General features: G+C 39.2%; 1 protein-coding gene across 11 annotated transcripts in view; it reads right to left on the bottom strand.

Annotated features, from left to right (window-relative positions):
- Nucleotides 1–24,781, bottom strand: part of nav1b (neuron navigator 1b) — a 92,068-nt gene that overhangs the window by 11,888 nt on the left and 55,399 nt on the right. For 5 of the 11 annotated variants that reach the window (XM_084929295.1, XM_084929294.1, XM_084929296.1 and 2 more), the window contains 21 exons: nt 18,188–18,338; nt 16,514–16,814; nt 14,448–15,207; nt 12,385–12,795; nt 11,667–11,708; nt 11,421–11,581; nt 10,098–10,271; nt 9,462–9,514; nt 9,066–9,089; nt 8,477–8,554; nt 7,675–7,683; nt 6,816–6,899; nt 6,270–6,381; nt 6,054–6,175; nt 4,727–4,905; nt 4,366–4,522; nt 3,969–4,167; nt 3,352–3,452; nt 3,157–3,252; nt 1,582–1,750; nt 86–321 (listed from right to left, as the gene is read on the bottom strand). In XM_084929295.1, coding sequence (XP_084785421.1) covers nt 86–321; nt 1,582–1,750; nt 3,157–3,252; nt 3,352–3,452; nt 3,969–4,167; nt 4,366–4,522; nt 4,727–4,905; nt 6,054–6,175; nt 6,270–6,381; nt 6,816–6,899; nt 7,675–7,683; nt 8,477–8,554; nt 9,066–9,089; nt 9,462–9,514; nt 10,098–10,271; nt 11,421–11,581; nt 11,667–11,708; nt 12,385–12,795; nt 14,448–15,207; nt 16,514–16,814; nt 18,188–18,338 — 3,619 coding nt within the window. Of the gene's footprint in view, nt 1–85; nt 322–1,581; nt 1,751–3,156; nt 3,253–3,351; nt 3,453–3,968; nt 4,168–4,365; nt 4,523–4,726; nt 4,906–6,053; nt 6,176–6,269; nt 6,382–6,815; nt 6,900–7,674; nt 7,684–8,476; nt 8,555–9,065; nt 9,090–9,461; nt 9,515–10,097; nt 10,272–11,420; nt 11,582–11,666; nt 11,709–12,384; nt 12,796–14,447; nt 15,208–16,513; nt 16,815–18,187; nt 18,339–21,101; nt 21,358–24,781 lie in introns of those variants that run through there. The other 6 variants (XM_084929298.1, XM_084929301.1, XM_084929299.1 and 3 more) reach the window with 4 other exon arrangements.

The raw sequence follows: 24,781 nt of genomic DNA on the forward strand, positions 1-24,781 counted from the left end.
AAAATCATACAGGTGCAGACTGGACAAACTCAGTCTGTGGAAGAAGAATTGTGGGGATCTTTAATGGCACATCAGTTTCTGTTACCTTGCATGACTGGCGGTGCATGTTGAAAGTGACCACAATGCCATCCGTGACTTCGCGAGCACTGCGGTCCACCAGGTACTCAGCCAGCCGGGAAGCGAGGTACGTCTTCCCAGTGCCACTCGGCCCAGACAAGATTAGACGACGATGTTTGAGTAGAAGACTTATGTAGTGCTGCATCATGGGTTTGGGAATGAGAGTTTCAAATACCAGGCTGTCCACACACTTCTCCTTCAAACCTGAGCATAGTGAAGGAAAGAAAGAATGACTTGCATGATCAACTGCTCTAATAAACAAAGTTGAAGACTATCTGCTAATTACTTTGGATGTATCAGCGATGGTGATAAAGTGCAGTTTGATACATGATATTTAAATGCTTGATTGGAATTCTGTTAATATCTATACCAGAAAAAATACACATTGCAAACAGGACTGGCTTCAGTCAGAAGATGTTGTGAAAACAGATTTATATTACTTTGCACGTCCTCTTAATCAGCACAGAGCTCAAGCATTTCACTCTGAAAATAGTTCTGCATCAAGTGTAAGAAGTCTTTGCACCCCCATCCCCCAGCCTGCAGAAGTGCAATCTTCTTTAACATCTATGGGGCCCATGTGTCTGACGCTGGTCGACCAGCTGGGCCTGACTGCCCTGAGATCATGTTACTCAGAGCCCTGTCTGGGCTGCCGCTGCTTTCCCAGCTCTCCGAGCACTTGGCTCCTCGCATTCCTGCATGCGAAGGTGGAGCGGGGTCAACCACCAAACCAGAACCATGACTGTTCCCACCGATCATCACTCTGGTTTAGAATCACTGATGGGCTCAACATGTGTGCAACTCAACAAAACAAAACAGTGCCAAAGGGTAAATGCATATACCTCAAATATATAATCCTGGTGATAACTCTAAGCCCACAACCAAGTGAGCCTCTGACAACAGGTCACGTTGTTGTTTACATCTATATCTGTTTAGACATGACCTTTGACCTTCTAGATATAAATCACATAATTTTATTGTATTGATATTTGTTGAACTTTGTTATAATATACATAGGAATGCATCTGAATTCTTGGATCAAGGCCAAAAATCATTTTTGTGGGGTAAAACAAACAAACACTTTTGACCATTAAATTCTAATTAGTTCTTCCTTAAATATAATTCAGTGTTTGAATCGGACAGACATACGGATAACATGAAGTGTAGTGTTTCAGGTCACAACTGTCAAAAATAATTATTTTAATAAAATAGCGTTTGGGGAGAAATAATGACCTCATCAGCTGCTTTGACAGAGGATCAGAACAGTGCAGTTCATTGGTTTTGACCACAAATGATTGTAGAGAAGTCGCCTCAAGCTAAAATAAAGTCTCATACAAAAATCATTGTGAATTAGGAAATTTGAATGTTGAATTCCAAACTTTACGCTTCAATGAATTTACTTCTAATTCTGTGAATAAAACATCTTAAATTTAGTAGAACTTTAGAAGTTATACATTTTCTGCAAACCTTTCAGTGCCACTGTGATGCTACTGGGGCCTCGTGACATGCAGCGAGAGGGTTGTGTCTCAGGAGCTTCTCCTCCCAGCACTCTCTTAATGTGGCCCATACTGTAACTGTAGATGGAATCTGTAGACAGTCCCAGACTGGAGGTGGGGTCCACCTTGGCTATATATACCTGGAAGAAAAAGTAAAGAAAAGCAGAACTGAGTAAAACTAAGTAAAGAAAACTCCTTACAAGAAGAAGAAGAAAAATAAGAAGAAAAATATGTACAGTACAACAAAAAATCTAACAAAATATACAAAGTATAACAAAAAATTACGAAGTTTTAGAGCTATTCCTCCACACAACACATTTGGTTTTATTACCACCACACAAATAAAATGAATGATCTTTCAAGCCCATTACCCTCATAACAAAATCAGAAAGTTATTTTAAGTTTACAGATGCAGCTCAACAACTAGAATTATGAAAAAGTTTGTAATTTCCATTTAGTCTATCATATATTAAATTTTCAATACTAGTTTTGATAGTTAAACCTTAAAGCTCCTTCCATAAAAAAATAACTCAAAATATTTGAGTATTTCAATTTAAGTTTAAGTAAAGTACTATTAAAATGGTATGAATACTGTGTACCTGTCAGTTCAGTATATGGAATCACAATCATGCAGAAGACTACCGACTTGACAGTTGTCCAGACGATGATCACTGACATTTCCCACAAGGAGAGTAACCTAGCGAAAGTTATTGCTAAAAGGTTGACTGTCTTCAGAGGCTGTACTGAAGCATACTAATAGAAAGTTGACTGGAAGGGAAAAGGGTGGTAGGAAAAGGTGTGCAACCATCAAGGATGCCCTCAGTCTTGAGAGGACTGTTGAAAAAGTCAATTCAAGAACTTGGAAGAGATTCACAAGGAGTGAAGTGAGGTTAGTTTAAGATACAGATATTGTCAGCAAGGTGCTACAACTACAGCTGGACCTGACTGTTGCTCAATGGTACAAAGTCTCATTTTTTTAGATGACTGTAAACTTTACATTTCAAAGATTTACTGTCTACTGTTTACATTTTAAAAATCAAGTCCCAAGAGTCTACAGGAAGAGTAGAGAGGTAGAGAATCCAAGATGTTTGAAGTTCAGTGTGAAATTTTCACAGTCTATAATGATTAGGGGTGCCATATCATTTGCTGGTTTTAATGGTGGTTGCTGGTCCATGATGAGGATACTACAGATGTTGAACATTTCTCTACTATAAACTCTTTTTGATTGGTCTTGGGAAAATCATAATAACTTAAGACACTGGATTTCTAATTTTAATGAGCTCTAAGCCAGAGTCATCAAAATTAAAAGAGAAATGGCTTTAAATATTTCACTTTATGTGAATGTAGAAGATATGAGTTTTTGAATTAAATACCATTTTCAGAAGCACTTGTATGTATGTTTTCTGTCTTACTTTACACCTCTGAACAGCGCTCCTGATGCTCCTCTTGATGCTAAAGTTAATGTGACAGCTGAATTGCAATTGTAAGCATGCTTCAAATTTGCATTCAGCTTTTTAACAGGTTGCAGTGAGTGAGGATTTCTCACCTTAAAAGCCTGACTGACAGCTGAGTCAAGCATCACCCAATCCATCCTGCCATTCACTCTGACAGTGCCGACAAAGAAATCCTGCTGTTTAACCTCCTGTTGACACAAAATGAAGTTAATAGGTGATTAACAGGTGGCAGAGGCAATTTAAGAGGAAAGGAAGGATTTAGAAAAAGCAAATTTACGAAAACATACATCTTTAAAGACACGTAGATCTGCAACACAAACCACGACCCTGACACGATGGTCATCTCTCTGTGAGGAAAGGCTGAGAGAATCTGCAGTGTGGATGTCTGCTAAGCAGTAAATCAAAGAGTGTATAAACAGAAAAAAGAAAGCTTATGAGGCATCTGCAACACAAGTTGAAACAGCAGTGTTAATTTTGCATTATATTCTTTATCTGCTGAACTGTAATTTTAAAAGATCATATTTTATAGACTTTTTACATCACTAAATACATGGTGATTTTTACATCACCATGTATTAAATGAGCACAGAAACAAGTAATGGATTTTGACTTCCTTGACACTGTAACTTTAATTTTTATTATTATCAGACATTTAATCTATGTGCATATAGATTCTAAATAATGGCACGAGGCAATTATAGGGATTCTAGAAAATCCAATGATTTCAGTGATACTGAATTACATCAAATTATTTTTTCTTCAAATAAATTCAGTTGAGAAGTTCTTTTTATCATTCAGATAAACATGCTTATTTTCACTGCTCTGTTTTGGTTTTTTCCCAGTTATGTGACTCATTGTTGCATTCTTACTCCTATAAATATAAATGTCAAAGACTGAGCTGTACCTGAGCTGCTCCCCTCACTCAGCCCTCTGCTGTAGCTTTTAGGCACGTGCATGGCTACTGACTGTCGGGGTGATGAGCTTCCCAGAGCAGTGAGACCTGAGGACTGGGAAACAGAGCTGGAGGGTCCAGGAGATGGACAGGGAGACAAAGTACCTGTCTTCAGATGGTCGTTCTCAGCCTTCAGGTTTTCGATTGTCCTCTATTTAAAATAAATAAATAAATAAAATTACAGATCACTGCACTGTTTACCAATTGCAAAATACAAAACACTAAAGGGTAAGATTTTTACAAAAGCAAATCAACTGGTCTAGACAAAAATCTTCAGAAAATAAACATCCGGCTAGAAAATGAAATGCACTTTGAGGCCAACATTTTTATGAAACAAAATCACATATACCTGCATGTTGTTCATGGCCTCCTGCAGCTGCTCCAGCTGATGGGCTGAACTCAGAGCCTCGAGGCGGATGTCTGTCAGTTTACGCTCCTTCTCCCACAGTTCTGTGCGCAGGTCTGTTACAACCTTATCATCACCTGCCTCACTCCCTTCAGAGAGTCTGGTGACAATGAAATTATGGGAAAATTATCACTATGGTACTGTAGCAGGGATCAGAGGAATGACAGGAAAATAACAATTTTACAGAGTTCTGTGATATTCTGTTTTCACATCTACGAGAAGTTTGTATTTATTTATATTGTGATTCAATTCCTTATTTGATATGCATATAAATAGAACAATGATAAAGATCCTTGTATGGTACCTTGAAGATGATGCTGAGGCTGAGGATTTCATTGACACCGGAGGGTTATCTCCATCATGGTGGATTTTGGGGGAGGAAGGTGCTGAGGATTCTGGGGTGGCAATCTCTTCAATGTCAGCATATGGCCCAGTTGGCTTTGAGCCCTTCTTACTAAAAGCCTTGTTGAATGAGCTGCGTAACTGTTGGGAGAATGCATGAAATCGAGATGTAATAAATAACAAGCCTGGAAAAAAACAAGAATAAAAGCAAAAGACAGCTGAAAAGAAATTCTTAAAAAGTGATTGTGATGACCTGAGAGTTCTCAGAATGTGGCGTTTTTAAACAAAAAGTAGGCAAATATAAATTTCCAAACAAAAAAAAGTTGGTGAAATGTTAGATTTACAGCAAACTAGTTTAATAAAACTCATTTAGTATGTTGGGGTTTTCAGTTTCTGAAAATTGTAACAGCAGTTTGAAATCCACAAGACAATAAATTTAATAATAAACATTTAATAATAAAGCATGATTAAATCACACAGTAATTGTGTATGTTTGAAAAACAAACAAACAAAAAAAAAAGGGATGACAGAACATTTCCCAACATTTAGGAAGTATGACTCAAAGCACATGCAGGCTGGAGTGGAAAAGGTTTGAGTTTTATTTATTGTAGCAACATCACTCACCTCAAAGACCTAAAATAAAAAAGCGGGGCAGCATTAGGGAGAGACCAGAGTCATTTTTAATAAGAAAGATGGAACAGGACAGGAGGCGAATCACACACACACACACACACACACACACACACACACACACACACACACACACACACACACACACACACACACACACACACACACACACACACACACACACACACACACACACACACAAGCAGGAGCGTAAAGTAGGACAACAACTGACTTTTTCAGTCTGAACACACAAGACACAACAAGAAAAAGAAGCAAGACATGTTCATTCCTTTAAAATATTCATCCATATAACCATTGAGCTGTATTGTTATAATCACAATTAAAAGCAATTATAATTCTATAGCTCCACCATACATTTCAGATGTTATATGTAACACAAAAAGAACAAAAAGACCCAGTTTTATCAACACAGTCACTGAATGTGGTCAGTCTGATCAATTTGGAATCACTAAATTGATACAAATATTGTTACTTTTATCTCGTTTCCTGATGATTTGTATGAAACTATGAAATGTATGAAAATGTATTTGTTTTTCCTGCCATATATTGTCCTGCATAGACGCCATACAGGACGGTACATTAAGACTCCTGGTGAACTTCTTAGGCACAAATTTAGTCAGTGACCAGTGTTTCCTCACCCAGCTCTTCTTCTTCTTCTTCTTGGCCTCCTGCTCCTTGAGGCTGCCCATGCTCGAGTGGCTGGTGGTGCTGGTAAGACTGGAGAGGCTTTCTGAGGAGTTCTGGCGGTTGATCTGCAGCTCTGAATACCCAAAACAAAATAGAAGAGTTGAACAAGGTGACAGAAGTATATGACAGTCAAAATCCTACTGTATATCATAAAGCGCAGTCTGTACCTTTGGGTGTGACATCCGGGTTACTGAGGGCCCCCTGAATGATTTCCTGGGCTTCAGTATTTTTGGCCTTCAGAATGTCAATGGTGTCCTTCAATTCAGTAAGCTCAGAGTCCTTAAGGAAACATCAGTATGTAGTCATGTTAGTTGATGGGTTAGTAACTGAGCCAAGATTTTTCTGTACCGAGGACTGTGGAATGCCTCTTAGCTTTCACTAAGGATGTCAGGTTGTGTTGAGTGACAACATCGAAATCCTATCATGACTCGCATCTCATTTTCATGACAACTATGCAACTTGGTCTCTTTTTCACTCACAAAACTAACCTAATGAGCAGAGTGCATAGTTTATGATTAACATCACTGGAATTTATTTGCTGATTATGTAGTAATTTCTGTCTGCTTTTAGCTGTCATGTAAGAGATTGTTTATGGCGTGTTTCTAGTGTTACATACTTTTCTCATCAAATTTCCTCATGTAAATAAATGGAGACTGGCACAGACTTCGCTACCGTTATAGTATTCAATCATCGATGTAATATCGCCAAAATACCTTTTGATCTGAGGAGACAGACAGTGTCTGCAGGCGTGCTGTCATCAGGGCCAGACTTTGTTCAAATGCTGCGACCAGATTAGCCTATGAGAGAAAGACACAGAGTTAAAAGGCTACAAAGAGAGAGTGTGTGTCTGTGTGTGAAGGATGGTGAGGCAGCAGACAGGTATGAGTCACCAGCTGAAACAAATCGATTTGCAGCCTCACACACTCACACCACGTCAAACAAATAGCTTTCTTCATCTGCTCGGAGAGGATAGAAGGGATGGAAGAGTCAACAGCTGCGGATGATGTCAGAGATAAAAAAGGACATTTTGGTAATGGTGGTAATGTTCAAGGGGATGTAGCACTATGGGACAAAGGTTGTTAACCTCAAAAGCCATGGATAACAAAATCACATTTAATTAGTTAACAGGTACATGTACATACTGCTTGACTCATCCTTAGGTTTGCTGCTGACCTCCTCAGAAGCTTTTAAAGCTACCCTAACCACCTAAGTAAAGAGCAGTCAGCTACTGAATTGTCGCTAAGAGCAGCAGACCTTCAGCAAACCTAATATGTTACACTACCGGAAAGACATTCCAGTAAAACTCATGTCAGCCTACAAATCTGCAACCTAAAAGTAAAAAATAAGTTAAAGTTAAACTATACAAAGAGACACCTCAGAAAACTGTGCTGCAACATTTTTTTTAGATCACCTGTTTTATATTAAATAATGAATGTAACTGTTAGTCGTAGCTCTATTTAAAATGAAAATTGGCATTCAAATTGGAAGGCTTACGCCACACCACAACACAAGACCACCATGTCAGATGTCACAAGAGAGTGAGACAGGGTGCTCTGAAAGTAACTAACAAACCTGGCCTAGCTGCTACACACAGCATCCAGAGGTACAGGACAGTGGGAGGCAGGCAGAGGGCAGCAGTGAGTCCAGCAGTCAATGCAGCCCAGGTTGTAAAAAAGAGGGATAATGGTGTTAGGAGAGCGAAAACCTCTTACAAAAACATACGGACAGACCAACAAACACACTTAGTTCCCCATACATACATCAAAACATCCAGATTAGTCAACAGCAAAGCCTGTTAGTGCATGTGCAAAAGAAGAATGTTGTCTACTGCATCAGAAACTGCAGATTAAAGGGTCACAAGCTGTACAATAAGATAATTAAAAGTAGCTGGGATGGGAAAGCTGGTAGAAACAAAGTTACAAGCGAGTAGCCGGGTGTAGGGTTACATGATTTTGTTTAAGAGGATAACGATTTTAATAAATGCGGGGGGAAAGTAGTTATAGAGAGAGAAGACGTAATGTGGCCTAAGTGCAATTAGGGGGGTAAATCTTAGGTTCTGTGTCCAGCATGCTCTTTAAGTAGATGCCAGGGCTACAGTTAGACTACATTAAAGTTAACTAATGTTGTTTTTTATTTTCTTAGGTTAGCAAAGATTTACACACCCAGATAAGCCTCACAAAACTGCGGGTACACCTGCTTTTAGTTGGTTATGGGACAAAAGTTCAATGACTTAAATCAAGTGGAATTTACATTTGTGGTTGAGCACTTTGAGAGAATACCTGTTATGGGGCCAAGTTATTATCAGATTAACTTTGGAAAACAGACGAAAAACGAGGGTGGAGGTATACAGGAGGTAGGGGTAAGGCTTACGTACATTGGCAGAAAGCTGCACGGTCAAGTTGGCAACCTTTTCCTGGGAGGATTCCAGTTCCCGTCTCAACTTGCGGATTTGCTGTAGACAAATAGTAAATCAAGTTTGAACAGTATGACCACAGCACCATACACAATACCTCAGACATAAAACCAGATGTTAACACAAACTTTGATAATGATAATGCAGTAATGGAATGTGTTAAAAGCATAGATTTGTTTGGTTAAATCAAAGAATGTACAAACAATGTAACATGAAGGTTAATGCTCCACCACAGCAATCAAAATAATCCAGAAATGTACTCTAAACCAACAGAAATTGGATGAAAGTCTCTTTTCAACATATTTCTCATGCACTCAGAATTTAATGAGAACTGGCTGTCTTTATGAAATGTTAGAATGTATTGTTAAAGAACACAAAATATTAAAGATAAAACTAAATGAACTGAGTTATGAGCTTCTGAGATATAATCTCAGACTTCCTGAAGCACCAGTGACACCATCTGATGACAGAACCCATTTCAACAGGAAATGACAGACGGTGAGTACAAAGGCAAAATGGGATCTGAAGATGCATGGCATGTTTGCCTTACCTCCCCTTGTATCCTCTCCTCATTCTTAAGAAAGCATGGCGAAAGTAAGAGGGATAGTGTAGAGGATTCAGTTCACGGGCAGTCATTAAAACTAGTCATCAAAGCAAATATAACTCAGAATAGTTATCACTACCCCGATACCAGCTCATGAAGAGGCTTAGGAATCAGCTGGACAGTTCATAAATGCATACAAGAACTTTCCCATGTCAAACCAGTTGATAACTTGTAATTATGGAAGCTGGTCTCCTAATGAGAAATTCACCCTTATCCTACACAGGAAATACTTTTAAAAAACAGCATCCTGGATGATTTGTAGACATAAAGAGTAAGTACAATGCTACAAGATTAAAAGTAAAACATTTCTCATGCTACAAAAAAGAGACTGTAAATACTCACTGAGGAATGGTTGGATGAAGCATTAGATGCCAAAGACAGCACAGAGCCATGCACTGAAAACACAAGGTAGAGTTGTAAGCTTAATATTAAAATTTAGTTTCACAGAAGGCAGCCTTAATTTGCAAAGTAACAAAGAAATGTTGAAATAATCATAGACCAAAATTATAAATAAATGACTAAAGAATCTAGAAATTAAATATTTTTTAATATACCAAAGGCTCCCTCAAATCCTATTCAATATTCTATAACATTATAAAACAGTATGTGACTTAGCTGACTTCATACAGACAAAAATAAAGCATAAGCATGTCCTGTTTAAAATTCATTCAGATTTCTGTAATTAAAAAAAATACTTAAATGTGTAAAAACAAACCAATTCATTAAGAAACTGAAGTTAGGGGTATCCTAATGTTGGACTCTGTATTAAAATGTCTGTAAATTATCTAAGAGTAGTAGCAGGATTAAAATGTTGCTGTTTTGTATATATTTTCACCACAGATTATGCCCTTAAATGAGTCTAACATTCTGCTTAGATTGCAGATAGACAGATTGTGTGCAGTATGAGTAGACAGCTTTGTTTCATTTGAGGTCATATTGGAAAACTCCCCTGCAGGGAAGTGAGTCAAACAGACTCACCATCCTCTCCTGGTTCACGGAAAGACCCAGACCGCATCATGCTTTTTGGACGGTCAACCAGCGACATACTGCTGCCCAGAGGGGAGGATCCATAGAGATCGCAGGCAGAATCACTTGGGGGGCCTATGCTGTTGGACCGCGATATCCTTGGGGTGCCACTGGAAATTGGGGCAACTATCATAACAGATAATTGGTATGGTTCAGTGCTCCACACAGATACATATATGCATACAAAACAGTCCTACACCTTGGTACAGTATAGCACTCTCATTCTGATGACTAAGTGTAAGGCAACACTGACACAACAGCAATATATATAGCCTCACTCGACCCCTGTTGCATTCATCTGCAGCATATTTTGAACCTAAACTCAAGTTTAAGTAGATGTTCATATGGCATAATTCAATTCAGATTTTCAAAAAATCTATTTTAAAACATCTGGCCAATACTTCTTCACTCACAATACAGAATGCATTACTGACAACTTGTGCAAACCCTGCTCAACTGTAAAAGTTTTTCTCTTAGCACGAGCTCCATAGTATGGAAGCCCGTTTCCGCCACTAAAAAAAAAAAAAAAAAGGATCCATAACTCAAAATTCCGAGTTATTTTCTCGAAATTCCGAGTTATTTTCTCAAAATTTCGAGTTAATAAATCGAAATTTCGAGAAAGTAACTCAAAATTTTGAGAAAAGTAACTCGAAATTTCGAGTTAGCGCTGCCAATCAGTAATCTACGTGAATGACGTCATTTCCTTGTTACCCGGAAGCTGAAGCCCTCAGCTACAAATGCTACAGCTAAGCTACCGGTATTACATCCAGTCGTGAATGTACAGATTGCTGAGTGTTTTCAGCCTGGCTTCACAAATGATGAAATCCCTGTGTTATTAGCTGAATCACATGGTGTTACTATCAGCAAACGTACTCGCGAAAGCGCCAATTTGTTGGGATCCGTTTTTGAGAGCGCGTTCCTCTGTGCCATATGCTTCCGGGTAACAAGAAAGCGACCTCATTCACGTATATTTTTGATTGGCAGAGCTAACTCGAAATTTTGAGAAAAGTAACTCGAAATTTTGAGTTATATTTCTCGAAATTTCGAGTTAATAAGTCGAAATTTCGAGTTAATAAGTCGAAATTTCGAGTTATGGATACTAGCTTTTTTGTTTTTATTTAGTGGCGGAAACGGGCTTCCATACCATAGCCCTGTCCTCTCAAAGCTCAACAAAAAGAAGCATCGCTAATCAAAGATTAGCCCTTAATGTTAAAGCTCAAAAAGTGAGGGTTTTTAAAACTTGTTAGCCAGCCAAAATGGAACACATAAACTCACCCACATTGGTGAGAGGAATCTTATTGGATAATGGGTGCAGGGTGCGGGTAGGAGAAGGCCACTGAGGGGGGCTATCACTCTCTGTCATGCTGACTATGTTGTGGGAGTGCCGTCTTCCTGGCTTACTTTCTTCACTCTCTGATAGGTTTGAGCCATAGCGTCTGCAAAAGAAAGGTTATTTACTTGAAGATGCAGCATAGTGCATGATTTTAAATAGACAATTTGACAATAAGTGTTTTGACATACTCTAAGCCTTTCTTTGGCAAGGTATTCCGATCTGTTTGCAAGCTGTAAAGAAAAGAATAAAAACAATTTTCAGAAAACATGGCCTGGGTCTGCCTAAACATACATTCCTTTGGCAGGAACTTATCTGGACCATCTCCATCTCAATAAAGAGAAATTTTGTGATAGATGCAGCTCTTCATCTTCAAAATGAGACCTTGGACTCTCCTTTCCCGGAAAAAGGCACATATAACATGAGTGAAATGTGTGTCAGCTGCCCAGAAACGTATAGCCAAACCATCACACAGAAACTTCATCTTAGCTGGGCTTTATCCTTTGCTGCTCGTAGGATAAATGCAAATTCTTGTGATTGTTCTAATGAAAAGACATGTGGACATTTTTATAACTGAATTCTTGTGCAATGAGCATTTCTTGTATTGCCAATTGAATTAGGAATCCCTGAATAATAGCAAAATGAAAAATAAAATAGTTTTTTGGTCCAAGGTTTTGCTTCAATTTTTTGAGGGTTTGTTTTTAAACTTTGATGCTTTTTCAAATTAGTTGCAGAAGTATTAAGCATTTTTTCTCCTCTAAGGACACAAAACCAATTGTCCGTTCAGAGTTACTCTTTAGCAGAAACTCTCTAACAACATACACTGATGACAAAAAAACTGCATAACCCCTTTTTTCCCCAAACATATCAGTTTTGACCCAGTTTACATTACATATTTCAGACACTTGCCTGTCTGAGAGGGTGAGGGACGTCCTACTCCCAGCCCCCCAGGTTCCTGTACTCCTCTCTTCTTTATCACGGGTGTTTGTTGTAACAAACCTTGCACTTGCAGGCACACTCATCTGGAGGGGCAGGGACTCCAAGCTGCGGTGCATGCCTGATAGTTTGGGGTAGAGTATCGGCGATCCACTCAGGCTTTCACTTGCGTAAGGGCTGGGTGAATCAATATGAAGGACTGGCGCTGGGCTAGGGGTTAGGCGGGTGGCCGTGTGGGAACTAGCTAAGTCTTGGAGCTTGGCGTATGGGGGCACTTTGGGTGGAAGGTCCTGTATTGTCACACAGGAGTCGAGACTGTTTGAGTTGACCTTGTCCAGGTGAGCCAAGCTAGGAGGACGACCTAGAGACTTAGTGTTCAGCATCCTAGGATTGAAGCATGAAAGACATGATGATGAAAAAGGAAACTGAACGTTTTAAAACCTGTTAAGTATTGAATGCAGTTTATTTTAAAGCCTTTTGCCCAAATATATATTTTTTTAAATGTGCTTGTCCTGCTAGACCTCAGTGCAGATTTTGATACTGCTGACCATAAACATTTTATTACAGCAATTAGAGCATGCTGTAGGTATTAAAGGTAGTGGGATGAAGTGGTTTGAATTGTATCTACCTAACAGACTCCAATTTGTTCATGTAAATACAGAGTCTTCATCACAAACTAAGGCTAATTATGGACTTCCACAGGGTTCCTTGTTAGAACCAATTCTGTTTACAGTATACATGCTTCCCTTAGGTGGAATCATTAGAAAGCATAGCATACATTTTCACTACTATGCAGACGGCACACAACTTTATCTATCCATGAACCCAGATAACACACACCAATTAGTTAAACTGCAGGAATGTCTTAAAGACATAAATTCAGATAAAACTGAGGTTATTGTACTTGGCCCTAAAAGTCTTAGAAATGTGATTTCAAGCCAGATGCTTACTCTAGATGCCATTACCTTGGCCTCCAGTAACACTGTGAGGAATCTCTGAGTCATTTTTGACCAGGATATGTCCTTCGATGCACATATTAAACTAATATTTAGGACTGTTTTCTTCCACTTGCGTAATATCTCTAATATTAGAAACATTCTTTCACAGAGTGATACTGAAAAACTAGTTCATGCATTTATTACTTCGAGGCTGGACTACTCCAATTAGTTATTATCAGGATGTTGAAAAAACTCCCTGTAAAGCCTTCAGCAGATCCAAAATGCTGCAGTAAGAATACTGACAGGGACTAGAAAGAGAGAGCAGATTTCTCCTGTATTGGCTTCCCTTCATTGGCTCCCTGTTAAATCCAGAATCGAATTCAAAATCCTGCTCCTCACATGCAAGGTCTTAAATAATCAGGTCCCATCTTATCTTAATGACCTTGCAGTACCATATCACCCTATTAGAGCACTTCACTCTCAGACCGCGGGCTTACTTGTTCCTAGAGTATTTAAAAGTAGAATGGGAGGCAGAGCATTCAGCCTTCGGGCCCCTCTTCTGTGGAACCAGCTTACAGTTTGGGTTGGCGCGACAGACACCCTCTCTACTTTTAAGATTAGATTTGAAATTTTCCTTTTTGATAAAGCATATTGTTAGGGCTGGACCAGGTGACACTGAAGCCCCCCTTAGTTACCCTGCAATAGTTGTAGGCTGCTGGGGGATTCCCATGATGCACTGAGTATTTCTTCTTCAGTCACCTTTTTCGCTCACGATGTGTTTATACACCTCTCTGCATTGAATTATTCGTTATTATTAATCGTTGGCTCTCTTCTACTGCATGTCTCTGTATGGTTCTGCTGGAGGTTTCTTCCTGTGAAAAGGGAGTTTCCCCTTCCACTGTCACCACAGTTCTTGCTCACTGGGTGTTATATGATTGTTGGGGTTTTCTCTGTTTTCTTTGTATTTCTGTAGGGTCTTTACCTTACAGTATAAAGTGCATTGAAGCATCTGTTGTTGCGATTTGCCACTATATAAATAAAACTGAATTGAACTAAAATGAAAATAAAAACCCTCAGAACATCAATAAAATGACAAACCTCGGTATGGTGGGTGATGACAGTTCGGGGTATTTGCTGCTGCTAGTTCGTCTCAGGCCATGCAGTTTCACAGAAGACTCTCCTGTTGATTCGGATGGTGTGTCCTCTCCTTTTAGAGAAGCACAGTCGATGTCTGCAACCACAGCCTTAGCTTTGGCCCTTTCCTTTTCTTTCTCTCGGTCTGTCTGGTTTACTGGGCCAGTACTTGTTCGATTAGTTATTTTAATGCTGGAGCTACTTGGTTCTTTAACCCTGGGGCCTGAAGAAGTTATGGGTACAGGTTTCAAGGACAACAGACTAGAGTCAATTGTACTGCTGACAGGGCGAGTTGTGGGGCGCCCAATCACACTAAGTGTGCTTGATTTGGCCGGTCGGGGCAGGCTGCGGTACTGAATGCTGTTTCGGGCGTTTGGCCCCAGGAAGCTCTGCTCACTGCTGGCATCAAAACTGTTCTTTCTACCCGAGGGTATTCCTCCTCCTACAGGTTTCACAGGGATGCCAGATGACTTGGGGGTTTTTCCCACAGTAGCAGAGCCACTAGAGATGGTGGCACCCCCTGCTGTCATGACGGTTGCTGTACCAGTTGCTGTTGGTGGTCTCTTGTAGCCAAAGGAGGTTCCAGCAGTGGGTTTAACTAGACCTGAAGGGGGCTTGCGGTGCTCTCCATGATGATCTCTGCCAGCATCTGAACGGGAACGCTGCAGACCAGCAGTTCTGATGGAAATCTTGGATTTGTCCAGTGGCTTCTCACTTTTTGGTGCTAGTTAGACAGACAGAAAGAAAAAAACATATTACATTGACATTAAAAACTTATATAAAATAACTTAAATACTTATAAAAAGCAGCAGGAATTTGGGGGAATGTGATTTGTTCTATTTGTCTTTCAGCCACAATGACCATAGCCTTCCTCTTAATGTAATCACACCCTGTCAGAAGAAAGTATTCAAAAAATAAATGGGTGGTTATTTGTGGAGGGATATTTATGGGCTAGCAAACCACATGAGAGTAGAAATACATGTCATTTTTGCTATTACTGATGAGATAAAACAAAACACATCTGTCTGCACTAAAAGAATCTTTATGTATTCCTTGATGTTTAGAGTGACTCACAAAAAAACTTTTATTTAAAACGACGGAAAGTAAAGTTTTAGCAATATTTTAAAGCCTATACTAGTGAATTAACCAACTAAATTTATTTGTTCATTTAAGACAAATGAAAGTAAATCATTTTTAAGAGGGTATATTGGACAAAAAGAGTTAAAGCCCGATATTTTTTTCTACTTACTTTTTTTTCTGATAACCTTTTAACTTTAGCTACTTTAATGCTAAAGTAGCCAAAGTTAAAAGGTTATCAGAAAAAGTTCAGGTTACAGTACATTCATGAAAGCAGATAGAAAAACAGCTAACTTATGGAGTCATTGTCAAATATAGTATACGGTTTAAAATACAACAGCCAAGAGAACTTTTTTCCACCTTCAACCTGCAGCCAAATTACACAGAACTGGATATAATTTTAATGGCTTACTATTTTTAAAGCTAAAATTAGGTTTAGGAAATTAAAATGAAAAGCAGGCCAGCCAAATGTTCTTACTGGAACTCAAATCTAAGCTATTATTTAATCATGGCTTGTTTTGTTAGGGATTAGAGGACATTTAAAAAGCTGCTGCAGATGGAAGGCAGTGCCTCTGCAGACATGTAGAGTAACACACTTTGCTTTAAGATAATAGAAGGTCTGGAACTGAAACTGCAATACTTTCTTTATTTAAGTGAAATGAATTTAAACTTATGTATGAATCATAGCCTAGCTTACATTTAGGAGTAAACTTCTGTATTTATTTTGTTACCAAACTCACATCAACTTTTCTATAAACTGCTATGGACTGCTGGACTCCACATAAAAGTGAGATAATAGACTGTATAAGTGTTAAAGCTATAAACATTTAAGAACATTGGCCACACACCAAGTTACTACATGAGACGAGCAGAAGAAATAATGGTTAGGGATAAAATACACGCAGATGCAAAGTAAAAAAAAAAAAAAAAAGTTTTTAAAAAGAAAATGTCACCTGCAACTTTGAGCATACTCTGGGAGGTATGGGTGATGGGGGAGGTCACACCCACAGGAGGATTTCTGCTTTTCTTGAAACTTCCTGGTTGACCCAAACTTTGAGGCTTCTTCAGTTCCCCTTTACCACCAAAATCTTCACTAAGGCTTGGAGGCTTCTTTCTCCACTTGCTTGGTGCCTCTGTCTTGAGACTTCCTGAGTCAAAGCTGGAGCTACCAAGCTTATGGGTGCTTTTGCCATCCTCACTGTACCAAGAAAGTCCACTTTCCACCAGAGAGCGCTTCTCTGCATCAGTGCGGAGCTGTAGAGAGAGGAAGGACACAATGTGGGTAACCATCAGACATGGTTTGTGTTATCTATGGAATTGACTGTTCTCTGTAATCTTTATCCCATCTGAGCTGCATTCCAGTGGGAAGGAGGGAGAGATAAACTGATACGCCCCAAGGGGATTAAAAAAAAAAACCCCCACAGAGACAAAAGAAAGGAGAACAAAAACATGTTCAAGAATTTAACACTTTAAGAGTTAGATCAACACATTAAACAGTAAAAAAGAAAATATTACAGCAGAGGACAGCTAGAGCATTATTTTTGTAATTTAGGGCTATATAGTAGAGAAAAAACTGCTACACAACAATAGAAAAATCATGTGGTGCACCGAGGAGGTAGCACGGAGGGCAAAATTGGGCATGCTGTTTTTTGGCACCATATTATCCTGTTATAGAGCGACAGATGGCACATTGAGTAGCTCTAGTGTTTATTTCTTCCAAGAGACCAATTTCTAAGTAAGTAAAAGCACAACATTTACCTATGAAAAAGGTAGAATGTGCGGCCACTTAACCAAATCAAATTTGATGCTCATTTCTTTTAAAATTTAACAGAACATCCTTTAGGAATGGAATACTTACATGGCACCTAATATGTTTTTCTTCCCAAACATCAATAAAAGACCTGATAAAAATTTCATAACTTAATATTTTGCATTCATTTTGCACAGTGTTATGTGGAGAGACAACTATCTCCCAGGCCTTCAGATATGAAGGCAAGTATACAAGTAAATAAGCAGTCCTGGACTAACTACAGGTTGCTCTTTGGCAGGATATAGGATCAACACAGCCACCTTCCTTTGGGAAAAGCATTATAAGTAAAGCCTTGGGAAGCAGTAAGGTGGAAGTGCAGTAATAGTGGAAGAACTGGAATTCCTTCGATGGTGACAGTCACAATTACACTAGGTACTCAAATTCTAGTTCTTCAGCCAGGGTCACCTAATTCAGCTAGTGAACTTCTGCTGTGTGATAGATGCAGTGAATCCTTAACTAGACGCATTTGAAAACTCTAGCAACTCTGCAAGATGATGATGATGATGATTGCACAGTGAAGCCCCAAAATATTCATGAGTGGAGGAACGCTCCCGCCACATGCATTTTTTCTGACTAGCAGGAGAGAGCTGTGTGTACCGTGACAAGGTAAGCTCTGTAGTGGCTTTCGTGGCCTCTGCCAAAGCAAAGGATTGCCTTTAACACACAACAAACTAAATCACATGGTGTGGCTTTGGAAATGGTTTCAGTAAAGAACTAAGCTGCAATCTTTAGCAATCTTTTGCTACAAACAAAATAAGTTGTGGGAAAGAACACATGCCACATGCTGTATTACAGGCCGGTACAGTATTTCACTAACCATAACAGAGGAGTTGCGCCTTGATCCCAAGGGTGTGTTTGGGAGGGAGTTGAGAGACGAGCTGGCGTTGAATTCCTCTGAACTGAGATTCTCCGAGCCATCGCCATCACCATCGCTGAGTCCACTGCTAATGGAGCTGCTCTCGTCCCAACTGAAACCAGACAGAGTAACCACTTAGCAAAAATGTGCCACTGAAAGTGTGAATGTAAAGCACGAAAAGCTGCAGAACTCTGTGTTTGAGGAGAAGATAAGTCTTGCAGCAACATTAATTTGTCCATCTGGCTTCAGCAGGCTGTCTCTGGAGGAGGCCACATGCTTAAACAAACAGGTAATTCCAACTTGGCTATTTTGCTTTGACTTAACAAACACATCAGAGCTCAAGACCATATGGTGAACAACTCGTCAGGCGTATATCCAGAAGATTTCTTTAATTTATGGTATACATAGATAAGATTTAAAGCCATACCTACTTGTTAAGTCCCATATATTTTAATAAAAGTGCAAATTACAATTTATTCATTTCAACAAATCCAGAATCTGTGGCAGTTCAAATTTATCAAACGAGCTATGTATCATAACACTGTGTTTTACCACAAAGTGTCAAATTATAACACGAGACGTCATCAAATAGTTGCTTCCCTGGGTTTCTTGACTTCATAAAATTTATGCCCGTTTGAAACTTTCATCAATCCACAAACCCCACCATTCACAATCTTCACAGCAGCTAATAAACCTTTTTAAACACACTGCACCACAACTCATGTGGGGAAACTCCAGTCTAGCAATCATAATAAAATGGTCAGCTTGGGCAGTAAATTTTAAGTCAGAAAAATGTGAGCTTTACCATATTTTAATAAATCGTAATGACAGCACAGCTAGGACAGCACTCTTTGTAGTTTTTCAACACAGCTTCAAGACATGCTGATGAATCGTGGTAAATAAAAAGTACTGCGACTGACAGTTCAGTGTTTAGAAAACAGTCTGTTATGCTCAAAAGAAGCAGGATGAGAGAAATCAGAGTGACAGGCTCCTGAACCTTGCATGACCCTTCCCAACAGCCTTCAATGAAGTCCTGTCTCGCCTTGAAACAGATGCTGCCACATTGGCCCTTCTCCTGAGGCCAGAAGGGATGGGCAGTCCCTGCACACCCCAGAGAAACTGGTCACTGGGCATCAGATCTCTGGGTGCATTCATATTTGAAAATACAGTTTAAGAAAAAGCTTCTCAGTCAACCAAAACATCACAGGATAAAACAGTTCAATCTGAGTGGGAAGTTTAAAAGAAGTGCTTTAGAAGAGCAATGATGCCATGGTGAACTTAAAAATGGTATCTCCAGAGAGCTAAATGCAAGTCCAGCTCATATTTGGTATAATTATGTTCCCCATCATTACTACTGGCAGCCACAGGTGGTAATCAAATTTGTGTTGGCGCTCAAAAATGTTGCACAGTGGAAAAGGTAAATTAATATGCCTCTTAAAAGCAGAGTAACTGCTTGAGCTGAATCAGTTCTTTTCCCTTTCTTTGGTTTCCCTACTGAGCTCAAAATGCTCTTTGTGGGTCTGCAGTCTGCAATTAGCAGAGCCATGGAACATGGAATTGCACAGGAAAATAGAGGGAGACAAAAATGGTTTATACACACATTCAGAATGGATTTAAACACATGGCATGAGTTGAGTTATAGATACAGCTGTAAAACAGGGAAGAAGCTTTTCTTGACACTGTGTGCTGGTTTTAAGGCTTTTTGATGTATAAAAGCAGCGTTTTAGTAAAGTGATTTGTGGCCACAGATATGTGACCTCTTGACAACAAGAGTGTAACATAAAATAAATGTTGGATTTTAGAAAAAGTTCTTACATACCAGTAAGAATAACAGTGAGAAAAGTTTCATGATTTACATTAGGCACAGATGTTAGTGGTATGTTTGAACAATACCTCCTCTGTCAGGGGCGACAGAGGGGCCATGAATAACCCCACAGGGATGTCAGCCTAGGAAGAGGCAGGAGGGCCTGTGGGCTGTTGATATTACAAGCCAAGCTGTCTGCTCTCGGAGGTAAAATTCAGACAGGGAGAGGGTGGGAGTAGGCTAGGGTAGTGCATACTTCATACATTGGGTGGCAATTAACATTTTGTTTTCTCTGGCACAACTCCTACGCATATCTGATTTGAGCCCATTTGTGATTTGTGAGCTGCAATAGTGTGAATATTTCTTCTGTTTTAATAAGATTGAGAGGTGGTTGGTGGGGCAGAGCACGGTGTGGACATTAGTCACTGTCTGAGCTGGAAGTAGATTTAACAACCTTTGGTGGATTGGATGAACAAGAAAAACAAAAAAGATATCAATTTTTTTTAGGATTAAAAAGCTATCCAGACTTCTCAGGGACCGTCCTTTGATAATATTGTAACTATCATATCAGATTAAATAGCACACGGGAGGGAGGAAGCATCTTGTAGGTCAATTTGGCAATGTGTCTGCAAAGTTTCGGCTTAAAAAAAGAATAATGATGTGGCTCCTGGGAGCGCATGACTGTAGCTGAATGAGTGGTGAAGACATCCTTCATTATACAGATAGCTGTGGTAGCAGCGCTCCCGTGTCCTCCAAGAATAAAACTGTGTTTTTCCACAGATGCTATAACTTCAACTGCAAAAACAATGTCTGATCGTGACATTTAACTTCACGGCGCAAAATGTTACAGGTGAACGGCAAAAGTCAAATAATTAAAAAATAATATATTAATTAGATTTCATCGATTACACTGTTATGCTATTACACTGATGCTCGAAAATAAAGTCATATTTAGAAGAATTTAAATCCATTGAGAGCTTCATTTCTTCGCGGAGAAACAGAATATTTGCGTCGGGGGCAAATAAAGGCAGATAATGTGCCAACGGCGATTAAATATTAATGATACATTACCTTGGAGTTAAAAGGAAAGTCCTCCTTGCTCGTGTCGCCGGCTGCAGCGGTGGCACTTTACCGACCAAAACACGCCCGCTCATTTGTGACTTGTACGGGTTTAGAGTGAGCGCCGAGTCACTCCGCAAGCAAAGACCCCTGTTCCCTCATTCAGCGAGAGGAAAAGTAGTGTGTCTCTCAGCATTCAAGCAACACCCCCTCCCATAAAGGCAAAAAAAGAAAACGAACGAGGAGATCATAGAGACCCCGATAGCTGCTCAGTCCTCAGCGAGACAACGACCAATTGCCGTGGAGCGGAGTGGTAGTCATGGCAACTCCAATTACTCCCTGTGGTGTAATCCTTTACTTCGCCCCATGTAATCCGAATACTTTGATTTATGTTTCTGCTTCACCTGAAGCGCTAATTACCATAACAAAGATTATCCCAATGAGTCTAAGTACCGTTATCATTTTTTTTTCTTCTAAAATATGAATTTTAGTTTTCATGTCTATAATAAAGAACATCTTAAAAGTCAGGCACGCATAGCAAAACCTGAGAGGGTTTATAGAAGATGGAAACAGCTGCAAGGTCTGAAGAGTGGAGCCCAGTTCACGATTGCTTTGAACTTTAACGGCGCTTCTGGTTGTAAAAAATCCGATTTTACAAGTCTGTGGGAAAACCACCACCAATGTCCATTGACCTATGGCCTCTCTAAAGCCTTCACTGATGTGCAGATGAGTTTATGTTAGTTTCAAACATAATGAATATATCAATATGTTCATTTTGTTAGTTAGGATCCCCATTAGAGTCATAAAGGCAGATAAGGCAGGCTATACTGAAGCAGAGCCTACTGTGAGCATTTTTGTTTGGTCGGTTGTTTGGTTTTGTTTTTTAATAAAACACTGGATGGATGCATGGGTTCTTTTTAAAAACAATTTTCACTTTGTTGTATCATTATCAGAAGCATCGAATGTGTTAATAACAGCAATAATAATAATAGCAATATTGATTTTCACCAATTGTACATGTGGTTGTACAACAACTAAATACCAGACTCAAAACATTTCTTGTCTGTTGCATAAGCCAAAAAAGTATGTTTTTTTAAAAAAAAATAAATACATTAAATATGCACGAATCCCAACTGCATAGAGTAATAAATGATTCACCTTTTTTGCTTTTTTGCATTCCATTGTGCTCCCCCCCCCCCTCTTCCAAATGCAATAAAATGAACAGACACCAACTATAATTGGCAGTAAGGCTGAGAGCAGACTTTCTTAATCCTCTGATGGATGCCATGAACCTTACCCATTATGGCAGCATAAACAATATTGTGAAGCATTAATACTAATGAGCTTAGCTACATATTATAGATACACTGCCACTAGGCCTACAACAAGAAGGGAGATTTGAGAGGTTGCTTTTAGCAACATGGGGTGCTGTAAATAATGCAATAGTGCAAGCTCCTTGTATAATTTTGATTGATTGCGTCAAAAAATTGGTTTAATTTACAAGGACGTGTTTCAATGGAAATTTTCCACTTTAGTCATGAGAACAGGGTGATCTCGATGTATATTAAGTGTGTCTTGGTGTAAATTTGTTTTGGACTCCCTCTTTTCTCTAGTATCCAACAACTGCTGAATGGTGCTTATTGTTCATATAAAACTTCAGAATCACTCATATCCACTGACTTCAGTGCAAACAAAGTCAATTGTAGAGCTGAAATAAATCTTTTAAACATCCTTACAAAAGGACTAAGAATTTAAAAAGACTATGTAAACAGATATTTCTATACTTTGACTTCTTTTTACATTAAGGAGAAGATTATCATGATGAATTTCCCTAAAGATGTTTAACTTCTAAGGCCTAGTTGGAAAAAAGTCATTCCAAGGTAAGGCTTGAATCACTGTGAGTGCAACCACAAGCCCACAATGACACAAGGACCTCCACTGAGGCATGGGTAGCCTTGAAAGGCCTCCTTCCCCCTTTCATTGGCAGAGGTGATGATCTCACCAGATCTCAGCTCTGTAAACCTCTCCAGGAGGTAACAGCTCTATGGACCAAGAGAGCCCCACACACCCTGTCCACATCATCAGTTACAAATCAGTTCAGTGTGTACCTAACAAAAATCATTTAGATTTGAAATGCAGTAGCAAGACACTTTATATGCAACATGGCAATAAATCATTGCTAATTTCAAAAAGTGGAAAAAACAAATATACAGGACATGCAGAAAAAAAAAAAGATTTTCCACATTGGGGAATATTTCAGAGGCAGCTTGAATGGAATTTTAAAGGACAGTGGTTTTACTTTTTGTGAAAAATAAACAGCTATACTGCCGTCAGCCTGACTCCCAGACATAAAGGTATCCCTTAAAATATCTTTAGCAGAATGAAATTCAAACCTGATAAAATCTTGTTTTGTCGGTCTCCTTCTTTTCATATCCGTGACTCTATGATAGAGAAGCTTCTCAGACTGTGGCCCTTTGAGTTTTGCTTACAAACAACATGAAACATTTTGTTTAAATACCTGTTGGTTACTTCTAAACTTTACTTTCAAATAGCTAAACACTGATGATTATTTTGTTGCTTAAAATAGTGAAATGATCTGAACTGTTTACGGTGCAAGAAAGACATGTGTTACTCACATCTCCTGTTTATCTCAGCCAGGCCACAGTGGTAATAAACAAGATGACATCCAAAAAGCCTTGAAGTCATATTTGTGCTGTAGAGTAACAGCTGTCCGGCACTGATAACCACATGGCATGTGTAAGAAACATCCTTTGTACATTTGCTTACATGGAAAGTTATTGAGTAATTATGCCACCATAAGTTTTACAGACTCATAAAGTGCAGATTAAACCCATCTGAGAGAAACACAGCACCTTGTTTTTTTACTGAGGCAGAAAACCATTTTCAGGATTCGACCTCTACTGTTGTGATATTTGATCTAAATCATTTGTTCCATATTTCTCTGGTGCAGTAAAGTGTGTTGCATTGTGCAAGACTAAAAACTGATGAGAAATGAACAGGTTCTATCTCTGTCAGTGGCAAGATGTCTCTTCAGTTTGAATTCATCAGTAAAGACTGGCATCCAAATTAGTAGCAAACTGAATAATGTGGATGTCATAATAAGAGTTCATGTAAGCATTTTCCCCCTGAGGGAAAACAAGCATTATGGTAGCTTTTCATTATAAGTCTGCACTGTATCCAAGTAGGTGAACTCAGTAATGGTCAAAGAGACTGATAGAAATAGACCTGAATGAAAGCTGTGAGTCCAGCAATGTGGTGCAATGACATTTGATTTCCAGCAGGAGGCACAATGATTTCAAGCTGTGCCTGCTATGGCTACAGTTTAATGTACATGCTCTGCAGCTGTGTTTTAAAATGAGGCACCACTTGGCATTTAGAAAAAAAGCACGACTTTGATTTTGAGACCTTTGATGGCGAGAAAGAGCCGACATTCCTCTGTTGTGTGCGTTCAGCTCAGAAGTACAATGTGGGAAACTGCTTTAGAAAGACAGCTCTGTGTTCAGTGATTTATGTCTGCTTAAATATCATTCATTCAGAGAGACTGCAGATGAAAAAGCTATGCATCTCAGATCTTCACAGCCCCCAATTCTGATCTGTATTGAGGTTGACCATAACTACGCAAATAGGACTGGGCAGCCTTCGGCACAGAGCAGTGGCACATCAGTAAAGCA

This window comes from Perissodus microlepis, chromosome 5 (assembly GCF_051167445.1).
Source record: "Perissodus microlepis isolate ML-2025 ecotype Zambia chromosome 5, ASM5116744v1, whole genome shotgun sequence".
Taxonomy (NCBI): domain Eukaryota; kingdom Metazoa; phylum Chordata; class Actinopteri; order Cichliformes; family Cichlidae; genus Perissodus; species Perissodus microlepis.